The following is a 27,957-nucleotide window of genomic DNA, read 5'->3' as shown; positions in this document are numbered from 1 at the left end:
AGGGAGAGGCTGCTCCTGCCCTACCCTCGCCCACCCCGTCCGCGTCCCCGTGCGCCGGAGCCGGGCGCGGCCGGGTGAGTCAGCGCCGTGCCGGGGGGGCGCCGGGGCGGGAAGGGCCCGCCCGGCCCTACAAAACCCCGCCCGGGCTGCCGCGGGCCCCAGCCGCTGCCAGAGCCGCCAGAGCCGCCGCCACAGCCGCCCTGCCCGCCCCACACAGGTGAGCCCTCGCAGGCAGCGCCGCGGGGCCGGGCCGGGCTGCGGGCGGGGTGCCGCGGGGCCGGGCCGGGCTGCGGGCGGGGGGCCGCGGAGCGGGCGGGATGCGGAGCCGCTGCGGGATGCGGAGCCGAGCGGGCGGGATGCGGAGCCGAGCGGGCGGGATGTGGAGCCGAGCGGGCGGGATGCGGAGCCGCTGCGGGAGCCGAGCGGGCGGGATGCGGAGCGAGCGGGATGTGGAGCCGAGCCGGCGGGATGCGGAGCCGCTGCGGGATGCGGAGCGGGCGGGATGGGGAGCGGGCGGGATGTGGAGCCTCTGCGGGAGCCGAGCGGGCGGGATGCGGAGCCGCTGCGGGATGTGGAGCCGAGCCGGCGGGATGCGGAGCCGCTGCGGGATGCGGAGCGGGGCAGTGGCTGCCGCGCCCGCCGCCCTCCCGCGCCCAGCTCCTCTTCCTCCGGCCCTGCCCGCCTGTTACTTTTCTGTGCTCGGTTCCACGTTGGGACAGTCGGGCCGTGGGTGAGGCAGCGCTCAGGAAGCTTCGTGCGCCCCGCAGCAATTCTGGGTGTGGCGGCAGCGCTCCGGAAAGAGGAACCAGTCCTTAACTTCGTTAAAGTTCCCCAGATAGTGATTTCTTCTCGTTGTTAAGGTACACAAAGGCTCAGCTGGTTGACCACGGTGCTGTAAATTCGCTTCTCGGCGCGGAGGCTCGCAGAGAAGCTGTGCCGGCCAGCCAGGCTCGCTCCAGGCGGTGTTCATCCAGTCGGGGCGAGGCTGGAATTGCTCCCGCAGACACTGCGGAGCCCCGAGCCCGCCAGGGGCAGCGGCCCCTTCCCTTCCCTTCCCGCCCGGGGCGCGGCCGCGGCTGGCGGAGCCGCTGCAGGCACGGGCAGCGGGGAAGGCCGGCAGGGCCGGGCGGCGCCCTGCGCTCCCCGGGCGGTGCCCTGCGCCTCCCCAGCGCGCTCCTTTGCGCTCCCCGGGCGGCGCCCTGCGCTCCCCGGGCGGTGCCCTGCGCCTCCCCAGCGCGCTCCTTTGCGCTCCCCGGGCGGTGCCCTGCGCTCCCGGGGCGGTGCTTTGCGCTCCCCAGCGCGCTCCTTTGCGCTGGCCGCGGAGCCCCGGGCGCCTCCCCGCTCGCACCGCCGGGCTCGGGCGTGGCTCTGCTTGCTCCTGCCCGGCATGAGCAGAGTCGCGGAGATCCTGCTGCTGCCTTTTCCACTGTGAGTCAGCCCGGACACCACTTCCCCCTCGAGTGAGGAGGGGAGGTGGCGTGGAGGAATGTTGTAAGGTATTTTAACTGAAAGAGAAGTGAAATGATTTCAGGACAGTCATGCAGAAGGGAGTTGCGTGCTTATACGTGGCAGCTTTACTTCTGTTTACCATTAGCTCTTACGTTCATATTCAAATGCTCTATCTGCACAGAGGTGCACAGGTCAAGAGTGAAAGACTCCTGGAACCAGTGTGCCCTTGAGTGTTTCATCCTGTGTGTGCCTTCTGTTGCTAGAGCTGGGCTGGATAAACAGCCCTTGTGGGAAAAGTTTCCATTGGCCAATATTAGGTGTAGTTTGCCTTAATGAACAAAAAGAAAAAAGGGAGGGAAAAAAACCCCAAAACCAAAACAAAAAACCCAACAATAAAACCCCAAACCCAAAGAGGTTTTCTTGTGAAGTCTCTCAAAAGTGAGAATAATTTGAATTTAAAGAAACAAGTCCTTAATTTTGTATGTGCATGTTATCTTCCTGGAGTGGAACTTCCTGGATTATTAGCAATGTTTGTGGAAGAAAATGGTTCAAGTATGTTTGTGGTAGTGTAGTTTAATTGGTATTGAAATGCTTTTCTTTAAAGATGATTTTTTTTTTCCCTCCAAATAGTGGCTTTAAAAGATGTGCTAAATCTTAATGGGTGATTTGGGGAGATGCAGCCTGGCCTATTTGTACTCCTGCTTAGTACTGTATATAAATGAATTATTTTGAGCCCTTGTTTCATTTACAGCAGATGCTGCAGGTCTTCCTCACTCTCTCTCATCTCCTCTGATAACAGGCTTGCCCTAGTTTTTGGACACAGATGTGCTCCAAGTGGAAGAGTTTCCATTCTCTCATTCCGGGGATGCCGTTTCCTTGGCTCAGACGTCTGGGAACACCCTTTGCTCCCATCTCTGCTTTAGTATAATAAGTGCTTCTTAAAATGCTAACTCTGCTTATTGAGCAATGCAGTTGTTTGTGCATACCTGGAACTTTTCCATGGAACACAAGGGGGTTTCTCCATAATGTGTGTGAGCTGGCCCTGGAAATCAAGATATGGGGCTGCTTTTAAACACACGTTCTTCCGTTACCAAAAAATTTCAGGGATAAGTTGGTGAATAGAGACTGGGCCAGTGTAATACAGACCTGTAAACCAGTGCTTTCTGGGGCCAAAACATGCCCTCTGTTTCAGCAGAATCATATGATTCAGGATTGTGTAATGTGCATTTAGAAATTGGTTGTAGAAACTTGCCTTAAGGTATTGAAGTATTAGTTTACAGCTGGAAGGTAAAACTTGATTCCTTTCCAGTGTAAGAAGAACAGGCTGGTGCAAGTATTTTCTATTTATGTGTTCAGACTCATCCAGGACTTGTCAAAACTCCATCAGATAAAACCAGTCCATCAGAGAACAGTGAGAGTCTGTTCTCAGAGTGCTTTACAGAGCAGGGTGTGACAAGAGCTGTGTTTGTTCTCTGGGTAAAAAATCTTTCTCTGCAAAGCCTCTTGCAAGAACTCCTTTTTTTTTTTCCTATTACCAGCTTGCTGTTGATGGGCAGTCAGTTGCTATAGCATTGTTGTGTTCTGGTGATATGAACCTGGAGTTCCAGCTCTATGTGAGGGTGTGTTAGTCCTGTTCTTGGACTCTGATCAGGTGTTTTGTTCCAGCAAACTTGATTCAGTGTGTTTTTTTAATTGATTTAGAAACAGCAGGCTTGCAAAAATCTGTTCAGTGATTTTTTTTTTCATGTGAAAGGTTATGCTGCAGTTGCTTTGCTTCAGCTCTCACTGGTGTTTTCCTTGTGGCAAGAAAGACTAAAGGACTTGAGTTGCTCCTCTTTGGTCATCATTGAAATGCTGTCAGAGTACAAAGGTCCCACAGATTGACTCTTCATTTTATGAAGTGTAAACATGAGGAATTCCATAATTCAGGAGTATATCAGTCCCCCTAACCAGCATGATTAATAATGCCAACAGCAGGTAATGGCTTATAACAACTTCTACAGCCTGTCTTTAAAGGCATGGGCTGGATTTTAAAATCTGAAAAAACATGTATTCTCAAATATATCAGTGCCTGACTGTCCTTTTTGTTCTCTGTCTTACTTCCCCTGGAATCTTACTCCTTGTTAAAGTAAAGTTGCTTTTGTTACTTCAGCCTAGATTGTTTCAGAAGATGGAAGATTCTGTGTTCTAAGTGAGGAAATGTGACATAACAGCAGTTACACTACAAAAGTACTGTGATTTTGCTGCTGTGTTTTATTCTTGCAGCACTAGCTATTTTTGCCAAAGGTAAAGATTTCTTTGCTTTTCTCTTTACAGGAGTTAAAATAGGAAGGAAAAAAAAGAAACCCACAACACTTTTTCTAGAGTTTTAACCAGATCACCATTATTAAGAAACTATTTCAAACTTTTCTGGTTCTCCAAGCTCTGAATGGAGCATGGGGTGGAGAGGAGGTTGGTTTGTCTGGGAAATTGGCCTGGGTGGCTGGTACTGAGGAAACCCCCATCCTATCAGCAGAGGGACTCAGGGAGGATTAGAAACCATCTGCAAACCAGCAGCAAGGCCATAGCCAGGACTGGCTGCACAATAGCTGGGAGTTGTCTGGGGGGCAGGGAGCCAAGGAGCTGGCCTGGGGAACCGGTGGCAGTGTGGAAGTGCAGGGTGTGGCACCCAGCAGAAAACAGCAATTTTTTCTCTCAGGCTCACTTATCAGTTAGTGGAATGTCACTGGTTTGGAGGTGCTTTCTCCTCTCCCCTCCCAGGCCAGCTCTTTTCCCTGTTGGATAATGCTCTCTGCAGCTGGACTGTAGAGGTCCTGGGGAAAAAAAGCTTTCATTTCAACAGCAAATAATGTTTGCTGCAGGTGCCATCCTGGGTGCCTGGACAGCAATGTCTGTGCTCTCTGTAGAGAAATTCGAGAGCAGGGTTTGGGGAATGCATCGAGCTTTTTAAATATTGCCCCTGGCTTACAACTTTTGGAAAAGCTTTCCTTAGCTGAGAGACCCTTTCACTAGAACAGTAATTGCAGCTCTGGCAAACTCTCTGTCCAGAAAGGTGAAGTATTGTAATGTAAATTTGTCACATCAGTGTTTATTTCTGCAGTGTATATAATCCATCTCAGGGCTGGGGTTTTCCCTGGTTTTTACACATACCAGGAAGATGTTCAGGTCCTGACAATGCAGCGCTGATATTAACTTGCCACAATGGCCCTTCTATTTGGAGCTACCATTTTAAGATAGTCCTTATTACCTCATCTCTGATAATCGTGTTTCTAAGTGATGTTTGTTTTGGAGAGCTACAACAAAACCACAAGACCCAGGGTGAAAGATTAAATAAGGTTATGGTTTGTAAAATGCCTGCAAGAAAAGAAATAATTCCTCTGCATTTCCGGAGTACTTGAGGAATTGGGCATGTGATTTAGATGCTACTACTTGTTGCTGTTCTTTGGCTTTGAGCTGGACCAAGCTATAGTGTTTCTGAATAATTTTCCTGGTACTACTACCAGCTTAGGCAGCTCTGTGGCAGAGATTCTCAAATTCCTTTTTAATTATTTAAAATGCAGAAGAAATGCTTATTGAAGGATTTTTTATTGAACAATGTAATGAAGACCTCTTGTTGCATTATAAATGGTGGTGTGGCTTGGAAACTCCTAAATCTTTTTTCCTGCTTGGTATTAGCAGATCCTTTGGACTGTGTCACTTGAAGTGGTGCAGTGCTTCAAGGCTGGTGTGGCACACTGATGTAACTGTAAATATGTTTAATTCTACTTTGTCTTTTTTTTTCTCTTTCTCCAGCATTCTTTCAAGATGTCCACTGTTCATGAAATTTTAAGCAAGCTCACCCTTGAAGGAGATGTAAGTATTATTATCTAAACAAGAAAAGTTTTGTTTTAGTTAAATGTCTCATCTTGTTCCTTTTACAGGACTCTGCATCAACAATTGTACTGAGCTGTATGGTTTACAAGATTCCACACATCTCTTAAACTTTTATTGGCTAAAAACCTAATCAGCAGTGATCAGTTTTCATCCACAAAGCAGCTGTAAACCATAGGACAGTTATATGATTTACTGAGAGTTCTTCTAACTGGCCAGCAGCACGAGCAGCATCCTCCTGCTGGGTCTTATCAAAGAGATCACAGGGCAAACACGGCTGCTTTGCATCTGTGTCCCTCTTCCTTCCAAAGGAGCAAGTGAGCTAAGAATGAGAACACAAGATGTTTGGTTTTGCTGATACCCTCTGGATTTTTTTTTTCCCAGTTAAAAATGGAGAACAATACGAGAACAAAAATATTGGGGATCTAATTCCTGTAATGGTTATCACCAAAACCGAATTAGCTCTTGAAAAAAATTATTTTCTCAAACTTATTTTCTCATTTTCTGTTTTAGTTATGATTGTGTATTTGTCACCACATCTGCACTTGGTTTATAGTTTTATTGAAATACCAGAAAGCCACAGTCTTTGTTTGATTCCTTAAGATGCAGTTAGATGGTAATCTACCATCTGCATAGTATCAGCATATTATGCCATGAATTTGTGGTTCTGTGATTGTCACTGAAGAGGAAGTGAATCCTATTCATGCACTATTTCATCACATTTCTAATGAACTTGCTACACATACCAATCTTACAACTGGTGGCTCCAGATCTGAGTTTGGTACGGGCAAATGTTTTGCCAATTTTTGTTACTTGTTGCAAAACGAATTATACCAGACAATGTTTGTGGAAGAGATGTTGCAAAAAACTGGCCAGTGCACTGTGGGTGAGTAGTAAAACTGGTTTGTAGTGCAAAAGCAGTGAAGTCTGCAGCTTTCACGGTTGTGTGTTTCAATGGAAAATTACTTTTGGAATAATAATGAAGCAAGGTATTCTCAAGGGCAGAAATGTTTCTTCCTTGATGCCTGCAAGTGGTTGCAAAAGTCAGATTTGAATGCTGTTCCATGGCAGCATTTCCATCAGAAATCCTGCTGCAGGGTGTAAGAAGGCTCAGGCAGCTGGTTTGTGCTGTAAGTTGGGAGGCAGAATTACTGAGGAGCTGGCCTGTGTGGCTCTGCAGCACGAGTTCCTCTAAGCAATGATTTAGCAAATGAACTGATGTAGTAGTTGGGCCACCAGTTTTTCTCTTTAACAAGTTTTCAACCTTGAGGGTATAGAATGGTTGTGGCTGAACGCCAGTGCTTCCTGTGCTCTGCATCAGTGGTGCAGCAGCTGATCTGAGTGAAGGTAAAGGCCTGAGTGCCTCAGCCTTCCTTTCTGCCAGCAGGGGATGGAGCTGGGCTGGGGCTGATCCGTGCTCACAGACTCTGCATCTCTCCACAAGGGTACAGGAAGATTCTCAGAATACTCAGGTGTAAGAGATTGTGAAAGAGTCCTGGTGTTTTTAGGTTAAATTAAGACTCTGCAGCTGTCAGTGATATTTGCTTCTCCCTCATGTTTCCCGACAGGATAAAATTTGTCAGGCTCAGAGGAAGTAAAGCAGTTGGAGGACCTCTGAAGCACACGGAATGCATAGGGAGAAAACCAATTTCTCCACTTTAGTTTGGCCCAGAGAGGCGGTGCAGTTGCACATTATCTGGACTTCTACTGCCACATTGTAAAGAATTTTGTACTGAACTAAATGGAAAGTCAGTTTGAAAGCTGTCTTGTCTGAAGACATACTGTGGTACAGTAGTGCACCAGAGTAATTGAATAAATGGAATTCAAATGGCTGTTTTTCCTAGGCAGTCGCCCTGATTAGACCTGTCAGGTGTCAGGGAAAGTCACTCTGACTTGGTGCATGCCTTGGGTGGAGGGAGAGAGGAAAAATGGCCACCAAATTGCAGGGTATTTTGATAGTGTTTGTTATCATCTTTACAGTAAACTCCTCCATCCAAATTACTCAGGAAATACTTAGAGCTGGGTGGAAGGAGAGGTACCCGCTCTGCTGAGGTCACCAGGTGACTTCTGTGACCAGCACAGAGTGCTGCTCCATGGCAGTGCCCAGGGTGGGGATGCCTGCCTTGGGAATCTTGCAGGCACTCAGATTTCTCTGAGGCCACATTGCCTGTCTCCATTTACTGTTCCAGTTGCCAACTTGACCTGCTAAAAGCAAAGGCTGTGTTTTGTGGTGTGGCTCTGGGCCAAACTGGGGCCACTTTGCTGGGCTGCACTGACGGTAAGAGACAAAAGAAAATGATTCAGTTTATTGGTGCTTTTTTGACTTCCCATCATAAAACAGACTGTCCCCAGAAGGCACAGGGGTAGCTGCCAGAGGAATCTGGACGGAACAGCGTGACCTCTGCAGGGATAGAGTCAAAATTAGTCAGAAACCATGGAATTTTTTACTTAAAAGCTGTCCTCTTAAAATTTGCATGTAAAAATATTTTCCAGGGATATTAGGATAGCTTAGTTCTGTTCATAAACTCAGCCTCCTTTTGGAGTTAGAGATGGAAACAAACGTTTCTTGGGATCTTTTCCAAGAAAGCTGAGTTGTTCACTCACTTAGGAAATGGCTGTGGCAATTTCAGATGCTAGGAGCTCTACCTCTCTGCCAGAGGTTTATGTTTGAACTCAGCAGAGGGGGATTTGTGAATATTACCCAGCTACTTGTATGAAAATCTGTGGTTTAATTTAACCTTCCCCTGGGAGGTGATAACAAGCTGTTAGCTTCCAGTGAAGCAACTGAAAAGAGGTGAATCTGTGTTCTGGTCACCCTCTGTTTGCAGCTGTAATCCTCAGGAGAAGACCATAAATAATAGCTGATAAAATCTGGTAACTTGGGAAATGTTGCATCTGTTTCCTAAGTGAACTTACCTGCAAGTCCTCTTATTCTTAGCAGAGGTAATTTGAAACATCATTTGGTTTTGCAAGCCTCGTGCTGCTTAAAGCAAAGATCTGGAGGTCAAGAGTTTCAAAAATTATGCGTAAGTTCATGAGATAGGAAATTAAAGATTAACAATGATAAAGTCAGAAAAAGTTTTGTGCACTTTTTTAAATTATTATTTGTAGCCTGTAATCAAAAGTAAAATATTGACTTCAAATCTGAAACACTGTAGACTTTAACTTTCTTGGGTTTAGCTTCCTCTAGTCATTTTCCTTCAGATCTAGCCAGAAGACTCCAGATTTTAGAATATTCAAGTTCAGTGAGTAGACTTGGAAGGTGTTGATTTTTTTCTGCAATAAATACAGTATCTATTTGTATATGTTCTCTGTTACAATGAGCACAGCTGTGGGTGGATTTCTGGGCAATACACCTGAGGAGAAGAGAGTTCAGTGGCTCCGAGTAGAATTCCATTTTCTCAGATAACCTGATGGTCGTTCTTGCAATTAAACATTGGGCTAAATACCAGGTAACTGAGAGACATTTTATTAGTTGCAGGGATTGCACAATTGAACTCTGAAGGTTTTTTTGTTCTTTTCCTTGCAGCATTCTCTCCCTCCCAGTGCCTATGCCACAGTGAAGGCCTACTCCAACTTCGATGCTGACAGGGATGCTGCAGCCCTGGAAACAGCCATCAAGACCAAAGGTGAGCAGCAGAGGCTGGGCCTCCTTTTCTCTTTGAAGGTAGAAACCTGGCTGGCAAAAAACAAAACAAAACAAAACTGTCTCAACACCAACATTTTGGTATCCTTCCTCAAGAATATCTACTTCAGGAGATGTTGTATTCCTCAGACTGCACTGAGGAAATCTTGACCAAGTTAGATTTTGAACCCTCTAAGTGCATGTTTTGAATGTGCTTTTAAGGTTAGCCATGAGTTGTTGAGATTATCACTGAAAGTGTCCACTTTTTCTCTCTGGACTCATCAGTACTTCAAATTCTTCTTCTTTTCTGCCAATTGAGAATGAAGTGTCAGCTCCTTGGCAGTGATTTTGGGAGTGGGCTCTGAATCATGGATTTCTACTGGATTGTTGGACTGGACCTTTCTTCTTCCTCTCAGCTCTCCAGACAGCTGCATAGGGGTGGTTTGAACATTTTTCTCCTGGGTTTTGAAGTAAAAACTCATCTTGTATTAATTTGGGGTCAAAGAAGGTCCTAAAAGCTTGTTTCTGAAGTGAGTTTGCAGTATTTCAGGGGCAGGGCAATGTGAGAGCTGCTCTGAGCTGGGTTTTTAGATAGGGTTCCCTCTGGTGTATTGAATCCATCAGGAGAGCAGGGAGTGTGAGCCACAGCTCTGAAGTGATGCCTTGGTGGCACTCCTGGGGCTGGGATCCTGTCCTAGTCCTGGGACAGGGAGTGCCACACTTCCCACACTTGCTCCAGCCCAGAGCAGCAACAGCTGGGTGTAGCTGGGACTGACAAGTCTTTTGCCTTCGTGTCAGAGAGAAATTTAAAAGCCAAACAATTTCTCATCAGAAAGAAATGTTAAGTCTTCCATCAATGCCAGCAAAGCATGTGTTTGACTTGCTATAAAATGTAAAATATATCCCCTCCATAACAAGCACAAGGCTTTCTTTCACAAGAGTTCTTAATTTAACTGGAGAAATTCCTTATTAAAGTGGGTTCAGTTCTGATTTTATAATTTATGGTTTGGGTTGTTTTTTTTTTAAATTCTCAGGTGAGAGAGTTATATATAGACATCATCAGGTTTGGCAGCAGATGCTTTGTATATATGTAGAGTTTTGTCTAGACTTTATAATATTTTGCAGCTCTGATTATAGAGCAAATCTAGACACGACAAATACACCATCAGTCTCTCAGGATAGGTACAAACTTACATGTTAGAACTCTCAAGCTGCTAATTACTGCAAAAGGAAATTGCAATATCCTCAGCTGTACAAAAGCTGTTCCAGTCAGGGAAGTCAGGCTCATGTTGTCTTTCCACCTTCTCCCAGCAAAGATAAGCAGTGCAGTGAAGTTACATGGAAATATTTCAGTAGAGAGATGATTTTTCAACTCTCTGAGTGAATAATAGGGAACTTGGTCATGGACTTGCATGTTTGTAGGATTGAGCTTCTCTCTGCTTGTTGGTTTGTTACCCAGAACTTACTTTGGGAAGGTGGCTTTAAAGGGAAATTCTCTTTATGGTTTTGATACCGGAGCTTCCACCCTAAAGAATCTCACAAAGGAAGTATTCTTGTGGAAAATTAAGAACTAGAATGTTAACGGCCCTTCTTCCTGGTTCTGTTTCCTTGTACTTTGAATGCTTTAAAACAGGATATTTTCATCTGCTTATTCAGAAATTCAATAAAATGTGAGCTCTCCAAAATATATGTTGGTTTTTCCTCAAATGAAAATTCCAACTCATCCAGACAAGAACTGTTTTCTATGAACAGTGATGTAAAGAGCTACCTGCAAGAACAAGTTTTAAAATAATTCTGGGAAATATCTAAGTAATTTTGAACTAAAAATATAACACCCATAGTGAACAAACTGTCTACATCCACAGCAGCTACCATTTCCCTAGGAAGTATCACCATTTCTCTAGAAATTAGTTTGCATTGTGTGTGGGAAGTAGAAATAAGCAATGTAAGTTATCACAGAATGATGAAGAGGAATGTGTTTTAAATTGTTCAATTTAAAACAATGAGAGAGAGGTTTTAAGTATATGTGCAAGCTGGTTTGTGGTTGAAAATTTTAAAAAAAAAAAAATCAACCTGCGTATGTAAGAACCATTTGAGGGCTTTACTCTTTACAGGATAAAGAACTCCTGGTATCTGAACCCTTGGGATTTCCTTGTGTTGAAAATCAAGGTCTGTACATGCTATAAAGGGCCTGTATTTCACACTCACCAAAGCAGTCTTTCCAATATATTGGAAATTCTCGCAGTGCCATGGAAATGAGATCTTGTGGAGTCTAATCTCTGTCTGTACCTTATACAAACAGTGCCTGAGGTCTGGTGTTTGCCATCAGGGCAGACCTGTTTGGGAGAGTTAGCACATAAACTATTATCCAGCTGTGTCTCAGGAATGGAGACTCCCAGAATCAGAGTCATGAATCTCCTTTTTAGTGATTCTTGTGTAAAATGGCTAAAACTTATTTTACTGCCCAAATAATGGCTGTGTATTTGGTTTAGGGAAAAGATCTAGTGCAGTGTGTGACTGTGCTGCTCTGTGTAATACCTGAATATTTCAGCACTCATTCACACTCTTCAGATTAATTCCTCAGAGGTTCTTAAGCCATCTGTTCATCTGTGGAGACCTCTGGAAAATACTGTGATGTGTTTATTTGGGTTTAGATCCACCTGCAAAAACTATACTGCACAAATACATTGTGCAGCCCTTTTCAGGGCTTTGAGTGGAGCTGAATTAAAGCAGGGGGTATATATATATCCACCAGCCTAGGAAGGGAAATGTGCAAAAATGACTTCAGGTCACATAAATCCTTGTAGTTAGCAATTGTTCAACCTAGAGGTTGCATAATACAAATAACTTGTTACAGTTCTGGCTTGTTCCTTTTGGTATTAATGCCATGGCTGTGTTTCATTTTTATGCTCTTTAGTGTTTCTGCAGCAAATTCATTTAGGGCCTTGGCATGTCCTTTGTAAATGTTGGCTTTTTGCTGCATAGGACAAGAAGCTGTTTAATTTCTGTATAATGCTCTACTGTGCTCTGTGTGTAGCTTAGCTGATGTACATGAACCTAAACAGAAGAAATTATCTAGAAGGGCACTAACAGAGCTTATGTTAGATTTCCTTTTCTTTTTTCCCCCTAGCAAAGACAACTGCTGAAGTGTCTCTTCTGTTTCAGAGTTATTTCCTAGCATTGATGCTTTGTGTGTCTCAAGTATTTGTTAAATAATTTTGTCAGACTAGGTTGTGAATATTTGTTACTTGCAGCCTTCTCTTGAGGTCTCAAAGGATACTTTTTTATTCCATGGCTGCCAGAATTCAGGCACAGGTTTGCTGTATGAAAGGGCTTAGGACATAGATCTGTAATGAATTAATTATATCCAGAAATTAGTAAAACAATGATGACATGTAAACCAATCAGTTCAATCTTACAGAAAGCTCTTCTGTTTCTGTAGTATATCCAACATGCCCATACCTTTTGACAGAGTTTTTAGGATCATGAAGGAAAAATTTTTAGAGGATAATCTGCTGGCTTGCTGGTGAGAGAGGGCAGCCTGAAATCCACCAAACTGCATCAGTCACACATTCCAAATACTAAAACTGTCACTGAAGAAATATCTCATTGCAACATGGTTTGGGTTTGGTGAACTGTTGCTAGGCAGAATAGCAGAGCTGAAATTATGGTCTTGTTTTATCTAAATTCTTCCCTTTGACCCCATTCATGTTCATTTCCTCATTTTTGCTGATTGAGCTCCAGCACTGTGATCTTACCAATGCCACACATTGCCTCTTTCACAAGAAAAGCTGTCATTAAGCAGAACTTTTCTTTCCATTCCCCATTGATAGAAATGCAGGGATAAAATCTACCTAGCCCGAATAAATTTGGAAATAAACTCCGTTTCATTGCCTTGAAACTTTGAGAGACTTCAGCAAACAGCAAAGGAAAGTGTTTGAGCTGCTGTCCTGCTCTGCCCCACCTCAGCAGCTGTGAGTCAGCATCCTGTGTGTGCAGCAGGGTTCCCCAGTGTGAATCAAGTACGAGCACTTAGTTTCCACTGAATGCCAGAGCAATGAGTTAACTTCATATTTCCATAGATGTGCATAAGAAACTTGGATGCAGTCAAGTCATTCATTTGTGGGCTTCTAATCTGTAGCAATTGTGGTACAACTTGAAAATGTCCTTTGCTCTTTTAAATGCCAAGAATGGTTTAAATTCAGAATTTATTAAAAAGCTTAAGACATTGGCTTGTGCTGTGGGCCTGCAACAGCTGAAAGGCTCAATGTCTGTGTGTGGCCGTTTCTGGACAGGGAGAATTTGTTTTCTTTTCTAATGTGGGAACACTTTAAAATGTGCGGGAGTAGATTATGGCTGAAATGTGCAGTCAGCCTGTTTTCAGCTCAGAGTTTGTAGCTTAGACACATGATGCTTTCCAGAGCTTTATGGTGTCATTTGCAGGCCAAGCTTGTGTGAATGAGAGCACTGGTGTAGGTCTGCCTCAGCACAAGCTAAGGACCCGAGGCTACCAAATGTCTTTCATTATGAAAAATGTGGTGAAGAAAGAGAGAGAACTTTTAGATTTGCCTTATAATTTTAGACTCTGCAGCTAGGGACTAAAAGGTTTTTTGAAGATTCCTACTTCATATGATTCATTTTTATAATATATGTTGTAGTTCTTTGTTTCAGGTTACTTTGGGTAATAGGGGAAAGAAATGTAGCTGGATTCTGGCAGGGATCTGAGTCCTGCTTGTAGCTGCTGATCCAGTCCTTACTTTCTGGTTTTTGTTTTTTTTTTTAATCAAGAAATCATCTTTTACTCTGATATGTGTGCATGTGGGAAAGAAGCTATTCATAATACCTTTATTAAACAGAGAGAACTGAGGTGAGGCTCTGGGCTTGTTCTGACCTCTAGATTATAGGGCCATCTGTTTGCTTCAAAAGCTGACAGTTGCACTGAAGTGCATGGATTTGGAATGATTCCCTTAAAACTAAACCTTTGCTGATCTGTAGTTCACTTACTTAAAAGGTAAGTTGGGAGTTTGAGCGTCCATATCCTCTAGGTGGGCCAGTTACAGCTCAGCATGGATCTTGCAGTGATTTCAAAAAGAAGTAGCACATACTTAATTCTTCCAGTGTCGAAAATCCCTTCTGTCTTTTGAGCCTCTGAAACATCCTGAATTAAATATACTGGTTTCTTTTCCCATTTCCATGTTTGGAGTTATGGATTAAATGGCTTAAATAGGAAACATAACTGCTTTATTAAGAAGTCTTAATTGAGAAAAATTAAGGACAGGCTTTAGTAAGTACAAGTTTTAAAGTCTGTGTTCTTGAGCAGCTTTTTGCAGAATTCTGAATGCTTGAAAACCAGCACACAACACACCAGTGAAGCACAAGACGGAGTAGCAAAACTGGTAACAAACTAGACTTTGGGGTGTGTCCAAAGATCTGCATCCCATCAGGAGTCTGGGCTCTAACTGTGGCTTTTACCCCAGGGCAGGACAGGATAAACACTAACTAGTGAGAGCTGCTCCAGCCAGCACCTGTGCTGTGTTTGGAGTGCTGAGGAACACTCCAAAAAATCCTGCTACAAGAACAGTGACAAGAAAGCTTCTCTAATTCTCTGTCTTGTGTCTTTGTAGGCGTGGATGAGGTCACCATCATCAACATCCTGACAAACCGCAGCAATGAACAGAGGCAGGACATTGCTTTTGCCTATCAGAGGAGAACCAAAAAGGTAGTAAAATACGAAGAAGTAGTAATGATTAAATATTTTTCTTGTGGACAGTTAGATTTTTCAGGGTTTGTCTTTTCACTGAAATTCAAGATGCATCTACTTTGTCCATGCTGTCACAATCTGGGCCTGGTAGAACTTTGAAATCAGTTGAATATGCATAATTGGGACTGCAATCTGTTGGAGATGGTGATTTCCTAGCATCTTCAGAAATCACAGCGGGATCCACAGGATTCCCTGGTGAAATGTGCTAAAAGTGCAGAGAAGTCACAGGCATGAAGTGCTTCCATTTGAAGGAAAAAATGTGAGAGATGCTTTATGGGATTGGTTTTTTTTTTCTTTTGGTTGGTTTATATTTTTGGGGAGGCGTGTTGGATTTTTGTTTATTTTGTTAGGACAACTCAGCATAAGGGAAGTGTTCTGTTTCTCTTCCCACAGCTAGCTTAGCTGAGAAAGGACTGCAGTCAGCTGTGCTACGAGCACTGTAGCTGTGGAATAGTGATGTAATGAGTTGAACTCATTAAAAATGATCCTGGCAGAAATACCTTAGGTACTGATCTACTGATGGAGAGAAATCTGCAAGATGTGTGCAGAATTCTGCAAAATGAGTCTTGCTGTCCGGGAGGCAAGAGCTCTTCTCTTTAGAAGTTTTGAGAATCTTGGCATATTTGAAGCTTCATGCTGGTGAAAAGGAGGAAAGTTATATAGAGTTCAAATTATGATGAATGTATCTCTTCCAGGTTTGCCAGGCCCCAAATGGTAGTCCTCCAGTAGCATCCCAGAATACTCATCTGAAACCAAATGTAACTTTGGAGTTAAATGTTGGCAGCTCACCAGCTTTTCTGCATGAATTACAGAGGTGTATGCAGAGGCACGGCCAGGTTGTGCATGTGTGCACACGTCTGCACATCCTGCCCTGGGGTCACTGGGACAACCTGCACATTAATGGACCCCAGTCATGAAATGTGTCACTTAAAGCTTTGTTAAATGTTCTGCATGACCACAAAAATGCACAGTCAAGAAAATCTGCAACTTTTTTCATGTTTCTCTCTCACTTTTTTCCCTTGCTGCGACCCAAGAACAAACTGAATTTATCAGAAGTTTAACAAGTGCCAAAGAATAAAACAGTCGCATAAACAATGGAAATGTGCAGTAGGAACCACTCAGAGAGATAAACATGTGAGGAGGCAAGAGAGGAGGAGTGAGATATGAAAAGACACGTAGGTATATGTTCTAGGGACAGTGTCTGATGGTTTTCTTTGCCAGCAGCTGTGCAGATTTTGTTGGCAGTGTGTTGTGCTGTATTCGGCTGCTTGCTTTGTGTGTTGCAGGATCTATCAGTAGATCATAATTTTTAAATGTCACATATTCTACCTCTCTTTTAATTCCTTTGGGATGAGCAGTGTCTGATGAAAACTCTTAGTTTAGGCTGGAAGGGAACTCAGATGCCCAAGATGGGCACCTTCCACTAGGTCAGGTTGCTCAATGCCCTGTCCTGCCTGACCTTTTAAACATTTCCAGGGATAAGTCAGCCGCAGCTTCTCTGGGCAACCTGTTCCTTAAAATTTAGTACAGAGATGTGTGCTATCTTTCCTGTGGCCCTTCTGAAGGATTCACCCAAATAAAGGCTGGGGCATTGTATCCCAAGTGGAGTGGTTGTACTGACATGTTTCTTGGTCTAAAGCAGCCAGATGCCCCAAACCCCCCTTGCCTCCCTTGGTCGATCCATGCAGTAAGTGCAGACAGTATTAGCATCAATTAGTGCCCTGGATTAAGTGGGTGACTCTGGAAATTAACTAAATGTCTTGGCTCATTATCTCTCTGGCACAAATTTCTCTGCAATTCAGCCAAGGTCATTTTCTCTACCCCCTTTTCCCCTGCGATGGTTAGTGAGAAACCAGCAACTGAAATGCAGCAATTCCCTTCTGAAAGCTACAGATTTAACTTCTGCTTAGGGACTACATGGATCTGTGTGAACCCCAGACTTGATCCCAGGGATTCCAACTTTGTAACATACACTACAGGAGAAAATGGTAATCAGCATAATTCAAGTTGCATCTGAAACCCGTAAGAGGACACAGGCTCTGATTATTGTGGTGCAGATTTGCATCCTGTACAGTGAACATCCCTGACTGTTTCTATTTCCAGGCCTGACTGGCAATTAACAACACGGATTTAGGCTACAGTCTTTTGGTAGTTTCCTTAAAGACAGACATAATTTTTCAGTGCTCAGGGATGATTTTCTTTATCTCATCCGATAACTGGTTGGGAACAGGGTCTTATGGTGGAATAGGTGAGCAGTCAATTTTCCAATGTCTTAGCTAGTAAAGGGCTGGGATAAGAGGAAAACCACAAATAATACAGTGCTGCTGGGAGAACTGTGGGAGGATGATGGAGAAGCACTGACCACAGCGAGTCAAACTCAGATCCATCTGTGCTTATTAGCTCCAACAAAGCATCAGTGCTTCAGGACTGGAGTGAAGCTGTTCAGATGTGTCTGCACCGTGCTTCCCAGCACTTTGTCAGACACTGGTGCATTTCTTATTTTCAGAGGATTAGAAAACATTCCTTTGCCCTAATTTTTCATAGTCTTTCACAGCCAGAAAGCTCTTTATGTTTCTGTTTTCTTGTCAGTTGTGTAAGAAACACTCCTACAGGCTTGGAGACTTAAAGCCCTGCAGGTTAAATTCTCTGGAGATCAGAAGTGAGCTTTAATTTCTTTTCTTCCATCATCTGATCTATTTTGCAGGAACTTTCTGCAGCACTCAAGTCTGCTCTCTCAGGTCATTTGGAGGCAGTGATCTTGGGCCTGCTGAAGACACCAGCACAGTATGATGCCTCTGAATTGAAAGCTGCCATGAAGGTAAACAAACTTCAAAATTTAACATTATGAATCTGATGTCACTGTATCAGGAAAGAATATGGATTTCATATCCAGGCCCATAGTTTTCAAACTGTTTGTTTTTGGTTTTTTTTAGTTTAAATATCCAGCTGCAAGGCATTCAAAATGAGAGAAATAATGGAACTATGTGGTTTTTAAATTCCTCTCTTTAAGGAAAAAGTAATTCTTGTCAGCTCAGGAGTAACAGGCAGGCTGCTCTGCTTGGTTGCTTTGCTGACTGCTCTTACAAACAATGCACAGATTCACAATGCTTTAAGTGAGCAGCTGTTAGCACGAGCTATCAGATCCTCTGCTGGCATTTATAGGCTTAAACAGTAGTTTTCAGTTACTGGGTCATATCACTGATCTGGAAAGAACATCCTTTACCAGGCCTGCCCCTGTGTAGGAAGATGGAGCATCAAAAGCAGTCTTTGCAGAAAGAAATATCTGCTCTGCAGGCCTCTGAAACGAGACTTGAGAGGTGCTTATGCCAGTATAGTCACCTTTTTAAGCAAATTAAGGTCTGGGAAATTGTAGTTATAATCATCTAATCATCACTTACATTCTGGATGTTAATTTTTTTTTAAGAATTAAAGACAAGCACTATGTCTGAAATTTAGAACATGTCAATAAACCAAACTAATTAACTTCTCCAATTGATTAAAAAAAACCCAAACAAACCTTAAATCCCCAAACCCAGAAAACCAACCCACTATGGAGATGGTAAATCTTCAGCTGTGGGCCAAATGCCTTGTTTGAGTAATCAGATGCTGCCCTCTCCTGGTCTGAGCACAGCCTATCGATAATTCATTGTGACCCAGACTAGTTTGGGGTTTGGGACTAAAGTCTAAGCAATTGCCTCAGAGTAGGCCCAAAGGTAGAATATTCCATGCTCTCCATGGGTTGCTCTTCCCAGCTCCCAAGCACCTGGTCTGAATTAGCAAAGCCTCTCTCAGTGCTCTGAATTTGCCTGAGTTTAAGTGTGGCTTGATACATAAAGCATTACAAGCTATGACTTTGGCATCAGAGTTGAGGAAAGCAAAGTTATCACTGAGGAGTTAATTATTTTTCTGTCACACATCCTTGAAAATATTTCAAAAATATTTAGAAAATTATACATATTGCTAGTCTTCCATTTTTTCCCCAGATGCTTATTAGAGCCATTGTGTGAAAAGCTTTCCTAAATCTCTTAGCCTTAAACCATTTTAATAAAATTTGGGTTTACTCCTCTGATTGTTTGTTTGCTTGTCCCACTTTCTTGGCCCTTCAAGGGGCGATTCTATCCAAAGGGTACTTTGCCACATAATTGTCTCCATTTTCTACATGTTCAAGGCTGCAGCATGAGACATTTTCCCAGGATGTTACTTGAAATCCTGTGGAAACCATGCCCTTTTTCCTGTGGAAACCATGCTACCTGCAAAATGGCATTCTGTTACAGGTGGGCTTGACAACAGCATCCTAACAGGAGGATGAGACTGGATTTTCCTCCTGTGCTCCCAGTGGACAGAAAAAAAAATCACACAGGCCATGATAAGCTGACCTTCTCCAGTTACGCTGCTGAGGAGGCCACTGTTAGACACTCACAGCAAATGCACATTGCCCAGAGAGAAACATCTACAAGATCTCTAAGCCACTAGAAATATTCCATCTGTTTTTTTTCTCAGGAGCAGCTGGCAAAAAACATCCCTGAACTGTTAGAGTGGGGGAGAGGAGATGTCTGTAAAATGTTTTTAAACCATTCAAGCATTCCTGTTCACTGCTGGCTCCTCACTGAGTCCTGTGTGTGTTGCAGGGGCTGGGAACTGATGAAGACACACTCATTGAAATCATCTGCTCCCGAACAAATCAGGAGCTCAGTGAAATCAACAGAGTCTACAGGGAAAGTGAGTTTACTTTGCAAGTTTCCATGTACTATGTCTTTTACACTAAATTACTTGCATAAATTCCCCTCAGTGTGAATTTCATTATTAGAAATCTCACTCAAATCTGCTTTGGTTCTCTGCTATTTTGTACTGGTGTTCTGGATATTTGTGTGGTTTATTTATATACTTTTGTTGCTTGATAGCAGATTGAAGGCTACTTGCTACTAGTACAAGTTGTGTCTAAATGAAATTTTTTATTAGCTTTCCATGAGAGACTAATTGCATGGAACTCATGACTAGCTGGTACCAATGCTGGGTGTGATGTAGGCAAGCATGGGCTCATTTTCATTGTCCTCCACACCTGACTTGGGTTGTAACTGTTTGTTTATGTGCATAAACCACAGTAATTAGCAGCCCTTTTTCTTGCAAAGGAGTATTTGTAGGACAGCCTTTGCCTGAAAAGAACTCTTTGTTTCCTAGTGTACAAGACAGAACTGGAGAAGGACATCGTATCAGACACTTCTGGTGACTTCCGCAAGCTAATGGTGGCCCTGGCCAAGGTAGGGCTGCTCACAGCTTTCCCCTTTTTCTGATGTGCCTGAGTGGAGGCTGCCAGTGAAACAACTGGGTCTGATACACTGAGATTTGCCTGTATTTTCACTGACCTTTGGGGGAAAAAATATATTCAAATGTTGAAGGGCTAAGTATTTGAACAGAAATGCAGCATTCACAGCATTAGCTTCATTATGAGGGTGGAGTATGCAGTTACTCATTTAGCAAATCCAGGTTAAAAAAGGAAAAATAATGGAATATGTACATAGCAAACTGCTTACTTTCTGTGAAACCTTTCTGAAATATGAATATCTTGTTTGAAGGGCAAAAGGTGTGAAGATACCTCTGTGATTGATTATGAGCTGATTGACCAAGATGCCAGGGTAAGTGCTGCTGATGAGTGCGAAATATCTCCAGTTGGTCAGGCTTTGGGAGGTACTGAACATACAAATACTGTGGAAGTGGAGAGCATTTGTGAAGTAGGTGTGTGTATTTCACGTTGTCCAACACAGTAATGTTTGCATGGTGTCAGTGAATCTGCCACTTGCAGTCCTGATGCCTTCAGGTTATCAATTTTCACAGACTACTTACCCACTGTACAGAAGTTCTCTGGTATTTCTTTTAGACACATGAAGAGAGAGAGCAAGCCTTTAGCAAAAGGAAACACATCCATTGCAGTGAACTTAGTGGCTGTTAATGCTTGTTTGTTACATCTGCATCTGTCAAGAGCAGTTCTGCTGAGGTAAACAGAGCTAAATGCAGAGTAAAGCTGCAGCCAGAAGTGAATATAAAGTCATTAGTCTTAGTGTCAGATTTAGATTCTTAAACGTTGTCCTGGTGACCTGCCCAACCCACGTGTCTGTGTTTCTCCCACAGACACAGTTCCAGTAGTGCTTGTTTTTCCAATAAGGAAATTTTATGTATCTGCAATGGCTTCTTGTGCAACTCCTGATGTTTTTGTGATTTTCTTTTTCTTTCTAACCCCAGGACCTCTATGATGCTGGTGTGAAGAGAAAGGGAACCGATGTCCCCAAGTGGATCAACATTATGACTGAAAGAAGTGTTCCCCACCTGCAGAAAGGTACTATTCAAGTGGCAGATTTTTTTTTTCCTGTAAGAGAAAGCTGTAACAAAATGGTAACTATTTTGTCCCAGATATGATTGAAACAATTGTGAAAACCATCAAAAATGTAGGAGATCACATAAACTTTAATTCATGTCCAAGGTGTTAATTTTTTAAAAACATCTAGGTTTTTTCTGTGGATATGTCCATCTCGCATTTTAAGTGTGTACAGCTCTTTTTTACACAGGTGTAACAATGCTCAATTATATTTCATACACTGAAAACAAAGCTGTTGCAAACCTAGAAAGCATGGATGCAGGAGACCTTGGGAAGTCCTTTAGCTTTTACCTCCGTGCCAAGGTAGCTTAGCTGTATCATGTGTTTAAATCTGCCAGTGAAACTCAAAAGCAGCTCTGATAATGCTCTAAAGCAGCACAGGGGAAAAGCCATTTGAAGACTTCTCAGAGCTTAAATCACTGTTGCTTCAAAAAATACCAGTACAGGATTAAGATGGTATTTTCCCAGATTATGGAGTTGTTCAAGGAAAACACAAAGGCCACGGCATGGGACCTTTAGCTGACAAACTTATGCTGTATTTAAAATGAGAGTCTTAGAAAGATTTGCGTAGATATTTATTAATCATTTGTCTCTACATTCCTGTGTCTGTGTTCATGCTTTGGGTGGTTATTGCTCCCAGTTCTTGGTCTGGTTTTTATTTCACCTGCTTTCTTTTCTGTGCTAGTGTTTGACAGGTACAAGAGCTACAGCCCATATGATATGTTGGAGAGCATCAAGAAGGAGGTTAAGGGAGATTTGGAGAATGCCTTTCTTAATCTTGGTAAGTTACCCTGAAGTAAAGATTGTCTTTATATAGGATCTTTTCAGGCTCTTGCAATGTATCATGATAAAGGTGGGGCCTAGATTCACCCTGCTGGATGAGAAATTAGCTGGACGTGCTGGTGTTGTTGGATCCACTGGTGTATTTTAGGCTATTGCAGATATTGAGATGCAGCTTATTTTTGCCCTCTGCAAAATATATACCTTGCTTTGCAGTTAAAATGAAAATGCATGTGTGTTATGATCTGCTGTTAGTTCCATTTTTATTTGATAGAGAGGCTTAATGTTTGTTTCCCCAAGCAAACAAAAAGGTTGAAATTGTTCAGTACCCACAAAGGCAGGAGAGAAAACAGTGTGTGAGAAGAGAAGACAGGCAGGCAGTGAGGGGTGGTAGGGGCCAATTGAAGAGCTGATCTGACACTGAATTCTCTGAAATAGGGAGGCAGGGTGTAAGGCTGATGGTGTGCCACGGGGTGAAGATGACAAGGATGTCACTGGGTTTAGGAGAGAGTTCTTTAAGGGGAAAATTAATTTCAGACTAAGGGTGAGCTGACAGCTGTGTAATGCAAATGGAGTAGAAACAGAGCTCAGCCTTGAAAAGGAGACTTCTCATGAATTAGTATACAAGGAGTGTTTCCAGAGGAGAGATTGCTTCCTCCTCTGGAGAAGTGGAGCCATGAACTGGGAGCTGTTGAGGAGGGCTACATTCCCAAATCATGCAATTCTGAAATGATGCAATTTTCATGGAAGGAAACCCTTCCTAAGAGTGTGAGCATCTGTCGTTCAGTCACAAGCTAAACCAAACAACTTCTAAGTAGCAAGTCAGGTAAAAATATTTTCTCTGTGTCCCCTTTTTTGGAGGAACTTTTGCTGAAAACCTTATTTTGACTGCTCATCATCTCTTTAAATATTGCTGCAATATTCTGTGTCCTGTGTATGGGCAGGATATTTAACTATTCTTGTCTCTCTCTTCAGTCCAGTGCATTCAGAACAAGCAGCTGTATTTTGCAGACAGACTGTATGATTCCATGAAGGTAGGAAAGACTGGTTTTTCTTTCTGCTCTTTTTGTTGTTGTCATTGTTAGGCACTTCTGTTTCATATGAAATGTGACTGGCATGTGAATAAATTAACAATTACCTAATATTGTTCAAAAGCATTCTTTAACAGTTATGAGCCTGAATTACCTATTCAGATTCATGTGGTATAGGGAAATGTAGGAAAAGGTCTCATAATAAAGAGCTTTATTAGATCAGTTGATTATAATATGCAAAGTTAGACACATCCTTTGCATGTAACCAAGAGCTGACAGCAGAAAAAGCTGTTTATTGAGCACCAAAATAAGATATTAAATTTGCCTCAAAACATTTTCTGATAAAAAAGGATGAAAGAGAAACACCTGGTGACAGGCATTAGGGGATTCCAGGAAGACCTGGTGAACCAGAAGGGCTGCTTACAGTCTAAGCTAAATTTGTGACTGCAAGTTGGTTAAACACTGCTGATGAGAAAGGTACATTCATGCTCAAATTCTTGGATCATAATAATGACCTTCATTAGAAGATTTACTTCATAGTATCTTTTATTGCCTGTAGTTTGCTGTCCTATCATTAACTGATGGCAAAGGCTTGTTATGCATTTCAGCTATTGCAGCTCTAAATGTGTGTCTGCTTGTAGGGCAAGGGAACCCGGGACAAGGTCCTGATCAGGATTATGGTATCCCGCTGCGAGGTTGACATGCTGAAAATCAAGAGTGAATTCAAGAGGAAATACGGAAAATCTCTCTATTATTTCATCCAGGCAAGTTTTGCATCTTTGGTTTTATATGATGGGCCTTTGCAGCAGTCTTCACGGGATTTGTGGTACCACTAAAATTCATGGGAGGTGTGTTAGGGGCTGCAGGGAGAGTATTCTACTATCTCTGTACTATGGAAAAACCCACCTTTATCTTCACAGCCTACAGCTGGTACAGTTCCTGGCAGCCACTTAACAGTTATATGCTGGCTTTGTTCAATCAGCTGACGTGTTCAGAAGGAAAATTCTGTTCACCTGTCCCTATCCTCAGATCAAAAGAAAACACAATTGTTCTGTGATTGCTGAATGAAAATAGAGCATCTAAATCGCAACTGCATTTCAGTGCTCAAGGAGAAGGCTCTTTAGCTAAAGTGACTTTTGGCCACTTCTGTGATTAGACAGGAGCTACAGCTGCTAGGTTTTGTCTAACTTGGGCCTTGGGTGAAGAGCTTGTTCATCTGTTTCAAAGCTAATCTTCACCCTCACAACAGCATATGCTGCATTATTCCTTGTGTAGATTAAGCTGAGTCAAAATCTTAACCCAGAATCTTTTCCTGAAGATGTCAATTGTAGATTATTAGCACATACACCTGTGACCTTGGTGTATGATTTTTGCAGTGATCAGTGAGATGGAGCAGAATCAAATCCTTCAGCTTTCCTTGGTTGTGTTACTCTTTTTCATACCTAAATTTCTCTCTTCTTGGCCTTGCATTTGTACTGCAAGAATGATTAAATAATTTCAGCTCACACATAAGTAAAACTCAGTCAAGGCTGAGAAGGTTTCAATGTGAATTGTAGACTGTCCCACAGGTTTAGAATATAATTCATATGCTTTCATATTTTGTGATTGTTTCCTAATACATATTTTGTATTTTTCTTCCCTTGCTTTACAGCAAGACACAAAAGGGGATTACCAGAGGGCACTGCTGAACCTGTGTGGTGGAGAGGACTGAAAACTGTGATGGAAGAAACCCAAGTCCAGAGAGATGCATTTTTTGCTCTTCATTTTACTGTAATCCTAGAAAACGTGAATTTCCTAGCTAACCTTGACTTGCCCTTTCCCTGCCAGAGCCCTGCTGCAGTTTGTTCCCCTGCGCTGTGCGTGCCCCTCTCAGCAGCTCTGCTTGGCTCTGCCCAAGTCCTAACAGTGTATAGCCAGAGAAACTAACCCTCCTAGGGAGAAATGGCCTCACACGTGCTTGTGAAAGGCTCTGCCTCTCTGTGCAATGTTTCTAATAAAACAAATAAAAATGATGTTTTACTTTAAGAATATGTGTCTTTCAGAACTTAATTTGAAAACTGTCTGAACAGTTGATGTGTATCTAGCTGTGGTTTTATGCTCCTAGGGTTCACTACTTGTGGCTGAAAACTTACCTTCTTCCCTCAAGCCCTTTGTCTGTTTCATGATTCACTTTGTCAGCAAGTCCAAAACATTCTCTTTGCTGATTGAGGGAGATGATCCCGCCCTCTGCTTGGCCCTACTGCAGCCACATCTGTGTGCTGTGTCCAGTTCTGGGCTCCCCAGCTCAGAGGGACAGGGAGCTCCTGGAGTGGGTTCAGTGGAGGGCACAAAGATGTTTAAGGGAATGGCGCATCTCTGATGAGCAGACACTGGGGGAGCTGGGCCTGTTAAGTCTGGATAAGAGAAGACTGAGAGGGGATGCAATTAACACTTATAAATATCTCCAAAGTGGGTGCCAGTGCTGGTGCCAGACTCTTTTCTGTGGTGTCCAGCAACAGGGTGAGGAGCAATGGCCGTAAACTAAAACACAAGAAGTTTCACCTCAGCACGAGGAAGAACTTCAGGCTGAGGGTGGCAGAGCCCTGGCAGAGCTGCCCGGGGTGGTCATGGAGTCTCTGTCTCTGGAGCCATTCCAAACCCACCTGGACATGTTCCTGTGTCCCCTGCTCCAGGTGACCCTGCTGGGCAGGGGGCTTGGACTGGGTGATCTCCAGAGAAGCCTTCCAACCCTGACTGTTCTGCGGTCATCTTTCCCCTAATTAAGTGCCACTGAAACCTGAGTCACAGCCCTCTCTGCCTGGCTGTGAGGGGCCAACACTCGCTCCCTCCTCAACGTTTGAACACTTGGTGTACCTGTTTGCGAGGGGGAATAGTTTGAGAACACTGAGAGCAGCCTGTGTGTAACAGGAGTGTTTTCTGCAGCACAGCCGGGGCGAGGGATCACTGCCCAGGTGCCTCGGGCCCGGGCTGGTCGGAGGGGAGCGAGGCAGGTATTGTCCTTTCTGTAAGGGCGAGTTCCCGCCTTCCTCCCGGGGCCGGGCTGAGGGCACCGCGGGCAGGGGCCATGGAGGGGCCGGGCTGAGGGCACCGCGGGCAGGGGCCATGGAGGGGCCGGGCTGAGGGCTGAGGGCACCGCGGGCAGGGGCCATGGAGGGGCCGGGCTGAGGGCTGAGGGCACCGCGGGCGGGGGCCATGGAGGGGCCGGGCTGAGGGCTGAGGGCACCGCGGGCAGGGGCCATGGAGGGGCCGGGCTGAGGGCTGAGGGCACCGCGGGCGGGGGCCATGGAGGGGCCGGGCTGAGGGCTGAGGGCACCGCGGGCAGGGGCCATGGAGGGGCCGGGCTGAGGGCTGAGGGCACCGCGGGCGGGGGCCATGGAGGGGCCGGGCTGAGGGCACCGCGGGCAGGGGCCATGGAGGGGCCGGGCTGAGGGCTGAGGGCACCGCGGGCGGGGGCCATGGAGGGGCCGGGCTGAGGGCACCGCGGGCAGGGGCCATGGAGGGGCCGGGCTGAGGGCACCGCGGGCAGGGGCCATGGAGGGGCCGGGCTGAGGGCACCGCGGGCAGGGGCCATGGAGGGGCCGGGCTGAGGGCACCGCGGGCAGGGGCCATGGAGGGGCCGGGCTGAGGGCACTGCGGGCGGGCTCCATGGAAAGGACAGGCGGGCTGAGGGCACCGCGGGCCGTCCCCGCCAGCCACAGTCGAGAGCCGGTAGGATGCGCCGCTCTTGTGTTATTTTGACACTTTCTCCTATTACAGTAGGAATGTCACTGCCGAGTGTTAGGGCAAAGGTGTGAAGAGCAGAGCATCCCCCCAGCCGGGAGAGGGGCGCGTTGCCCTCCCGGGTGGAGGCTGAGGGCAGCGGCCATCCAGGTGCACTCCGGGGGCTGGTGATCGCATCCCTGCACAGCTTAGTACAAGTATCACAGAGTTGTCAGGAGGTAAAATGGTTTCCTCTTTTCACAGCTGTTGCTCCTTTAGAAATTCAAAACCTGCCTGTAAGTATCAGGTGTGTTCCCTCTGTCATTATCTGGTTTGTACCTGTTTCAAAGGCTACGGGTACTCCTCAGAGGTAATTTTGATCTCAGAGATATGAGAAGCACACAGCAGGCTGTTTCATGCCACCATTAGAAGGGTGAGAGATTTTGCTTAAATATCATTGGCTGTAGACCACAAAAAAAAAATTTGGTGTGAAAACACTGCAGTTGGTAAAACATTGGTAACTTAAATGCATAAATGATACAATTTTTCAGGAGCAGCTCCAATTTAATGCCTGATGGAGCAGTGTCATTCACACCTGTTTACAAAATGCCTCTCTGTCTAGATTTGTACATTTAAAAACTATTGCTGAGATAGCAAATCACTCTTTGAATCTAATTAGGTAAGTCATCTCTATAAACGTTGCTTGCTCAAATGTGGCCCTATAAAAGAAATCAAACTGCAAGCATTTTTCCAGTCAGTGGAATGAACAACTAGAATTTGATGGCTGGCATGCTCTGCCTCACTGCCACAGGATGTTCAGAATTGCAGGCTGTCTTTCTTCAGGAGCAAAACCATGTTAAATAAACCAGCAGCATTTCAAAGGCCAGGACTTTTTAAACTGATTTTAGACGCAGAAGTAAATTAGTCTCCTGTGAGACATAGAAGATTTGTTGGCATTGTGGATTTTTTTTTCCCCTTAAATTACTGGCTCATTGATGTTTCAGATAGGAATAAATTTCCAAGGTCTGATGTTGATCCTGTCGTTTGGTTGCAGCCTTGCTAATAAGCAGGGTCTCTGTCCATGGTGTATTGCAAAAACTGGGTCTCTGAGACTCTGAAAGACAAGAATACCGCAAAGAATGATGTTTGACACTGTTGCAGCATTTTAATTAGTAAATCCTCCACATGGTAAATTAAATATATGACTAAAAAAACCAAATAAAATTTCGGTTGTTGATAGTGCAATTTTGACCATTATCTAAGACTTACTTACTTTCAGAGGTCATAAAAAAACCCCAAAAAACCCAAACCAAAACAAAAAACAAAAATCCAAACAAACCTTAAAATTTGCTATTCCCAGTCTTTGTTGTCC

The 27,957-nt window shown here is 44.1% G+C and overlaps 1 protein-coding gene across 2 annotated transcripts; it reads left to right on the top strand.

Annotated features, from left to right (window-relative positions):
• The first annotated feature begins 135 nt into the window (after nucleotides 1–135).
• ANXA2 (annexin A2) lies at nucleotides 136–24,914 on the top strand. 2 transcript variants are annotated; one of them, XM_066328583.1, is made up of 13 exons: nucleotides 136–217; nucleotides 5,242–5,301; nucleotides 8,849–8,948; nucleotides 14,569–14,663; nucleotides 17,410–17,523; nucleotides 19,334–19,424; nucleotides 19,884–19,963; nucleotides 20,279–20,338; nucleotides 20,943–21,036; nucleotides 21,761–21,856; nucleotides 22,831–22,889; nucleotides 23,528–23,650; nucleotides 24,538–24,914. In XM_066328583.1, exons 2-13 carry the CDS (start codon nucleotides 5,254–5,256, stop codon nucleotides 24,595–24,597), a joined length of 1,020 nt encoding a protein of 339 aa, XP_066184680.1. In that variant the 5' UTR covers nucleotides 136–217; nucleotides 5,242–5,253; the 3' UTR covers nucleotides 24,598–24,914. The 2 variants fall into 2 exon arrangements, with proteins under 2 accessions (XP_066184680.1, XP_066184679.1); XM_066328582.1 differs by having other exon boundaries at nucleotides 23,528–23,654; nucleotides 24,542–24,914.
• The last annotated feature ends 3,043 nt before the right edge of the window (nucleotides 24,915–27,957 follow it).

The sequence above is a fragment of the Sylvia atricapilla genome, chromosome 13, assembly GCF_009819655.1.
Source record: "Sylvia atricapilla isolate bSylAtr1 chromosome 13, bSylAtr1.pri, whole genome shotgun sequence".
NCBI lineage: Eukaryota > Metazoa > Chordata > Aves > Passeriformes > Sylviidae > Sylvia > Sylvia atricapilla.
Note: the sequence above shows the minus strand (reverse complement) of the source record. Positions and strands in the feature narration are given on the sequence as shown.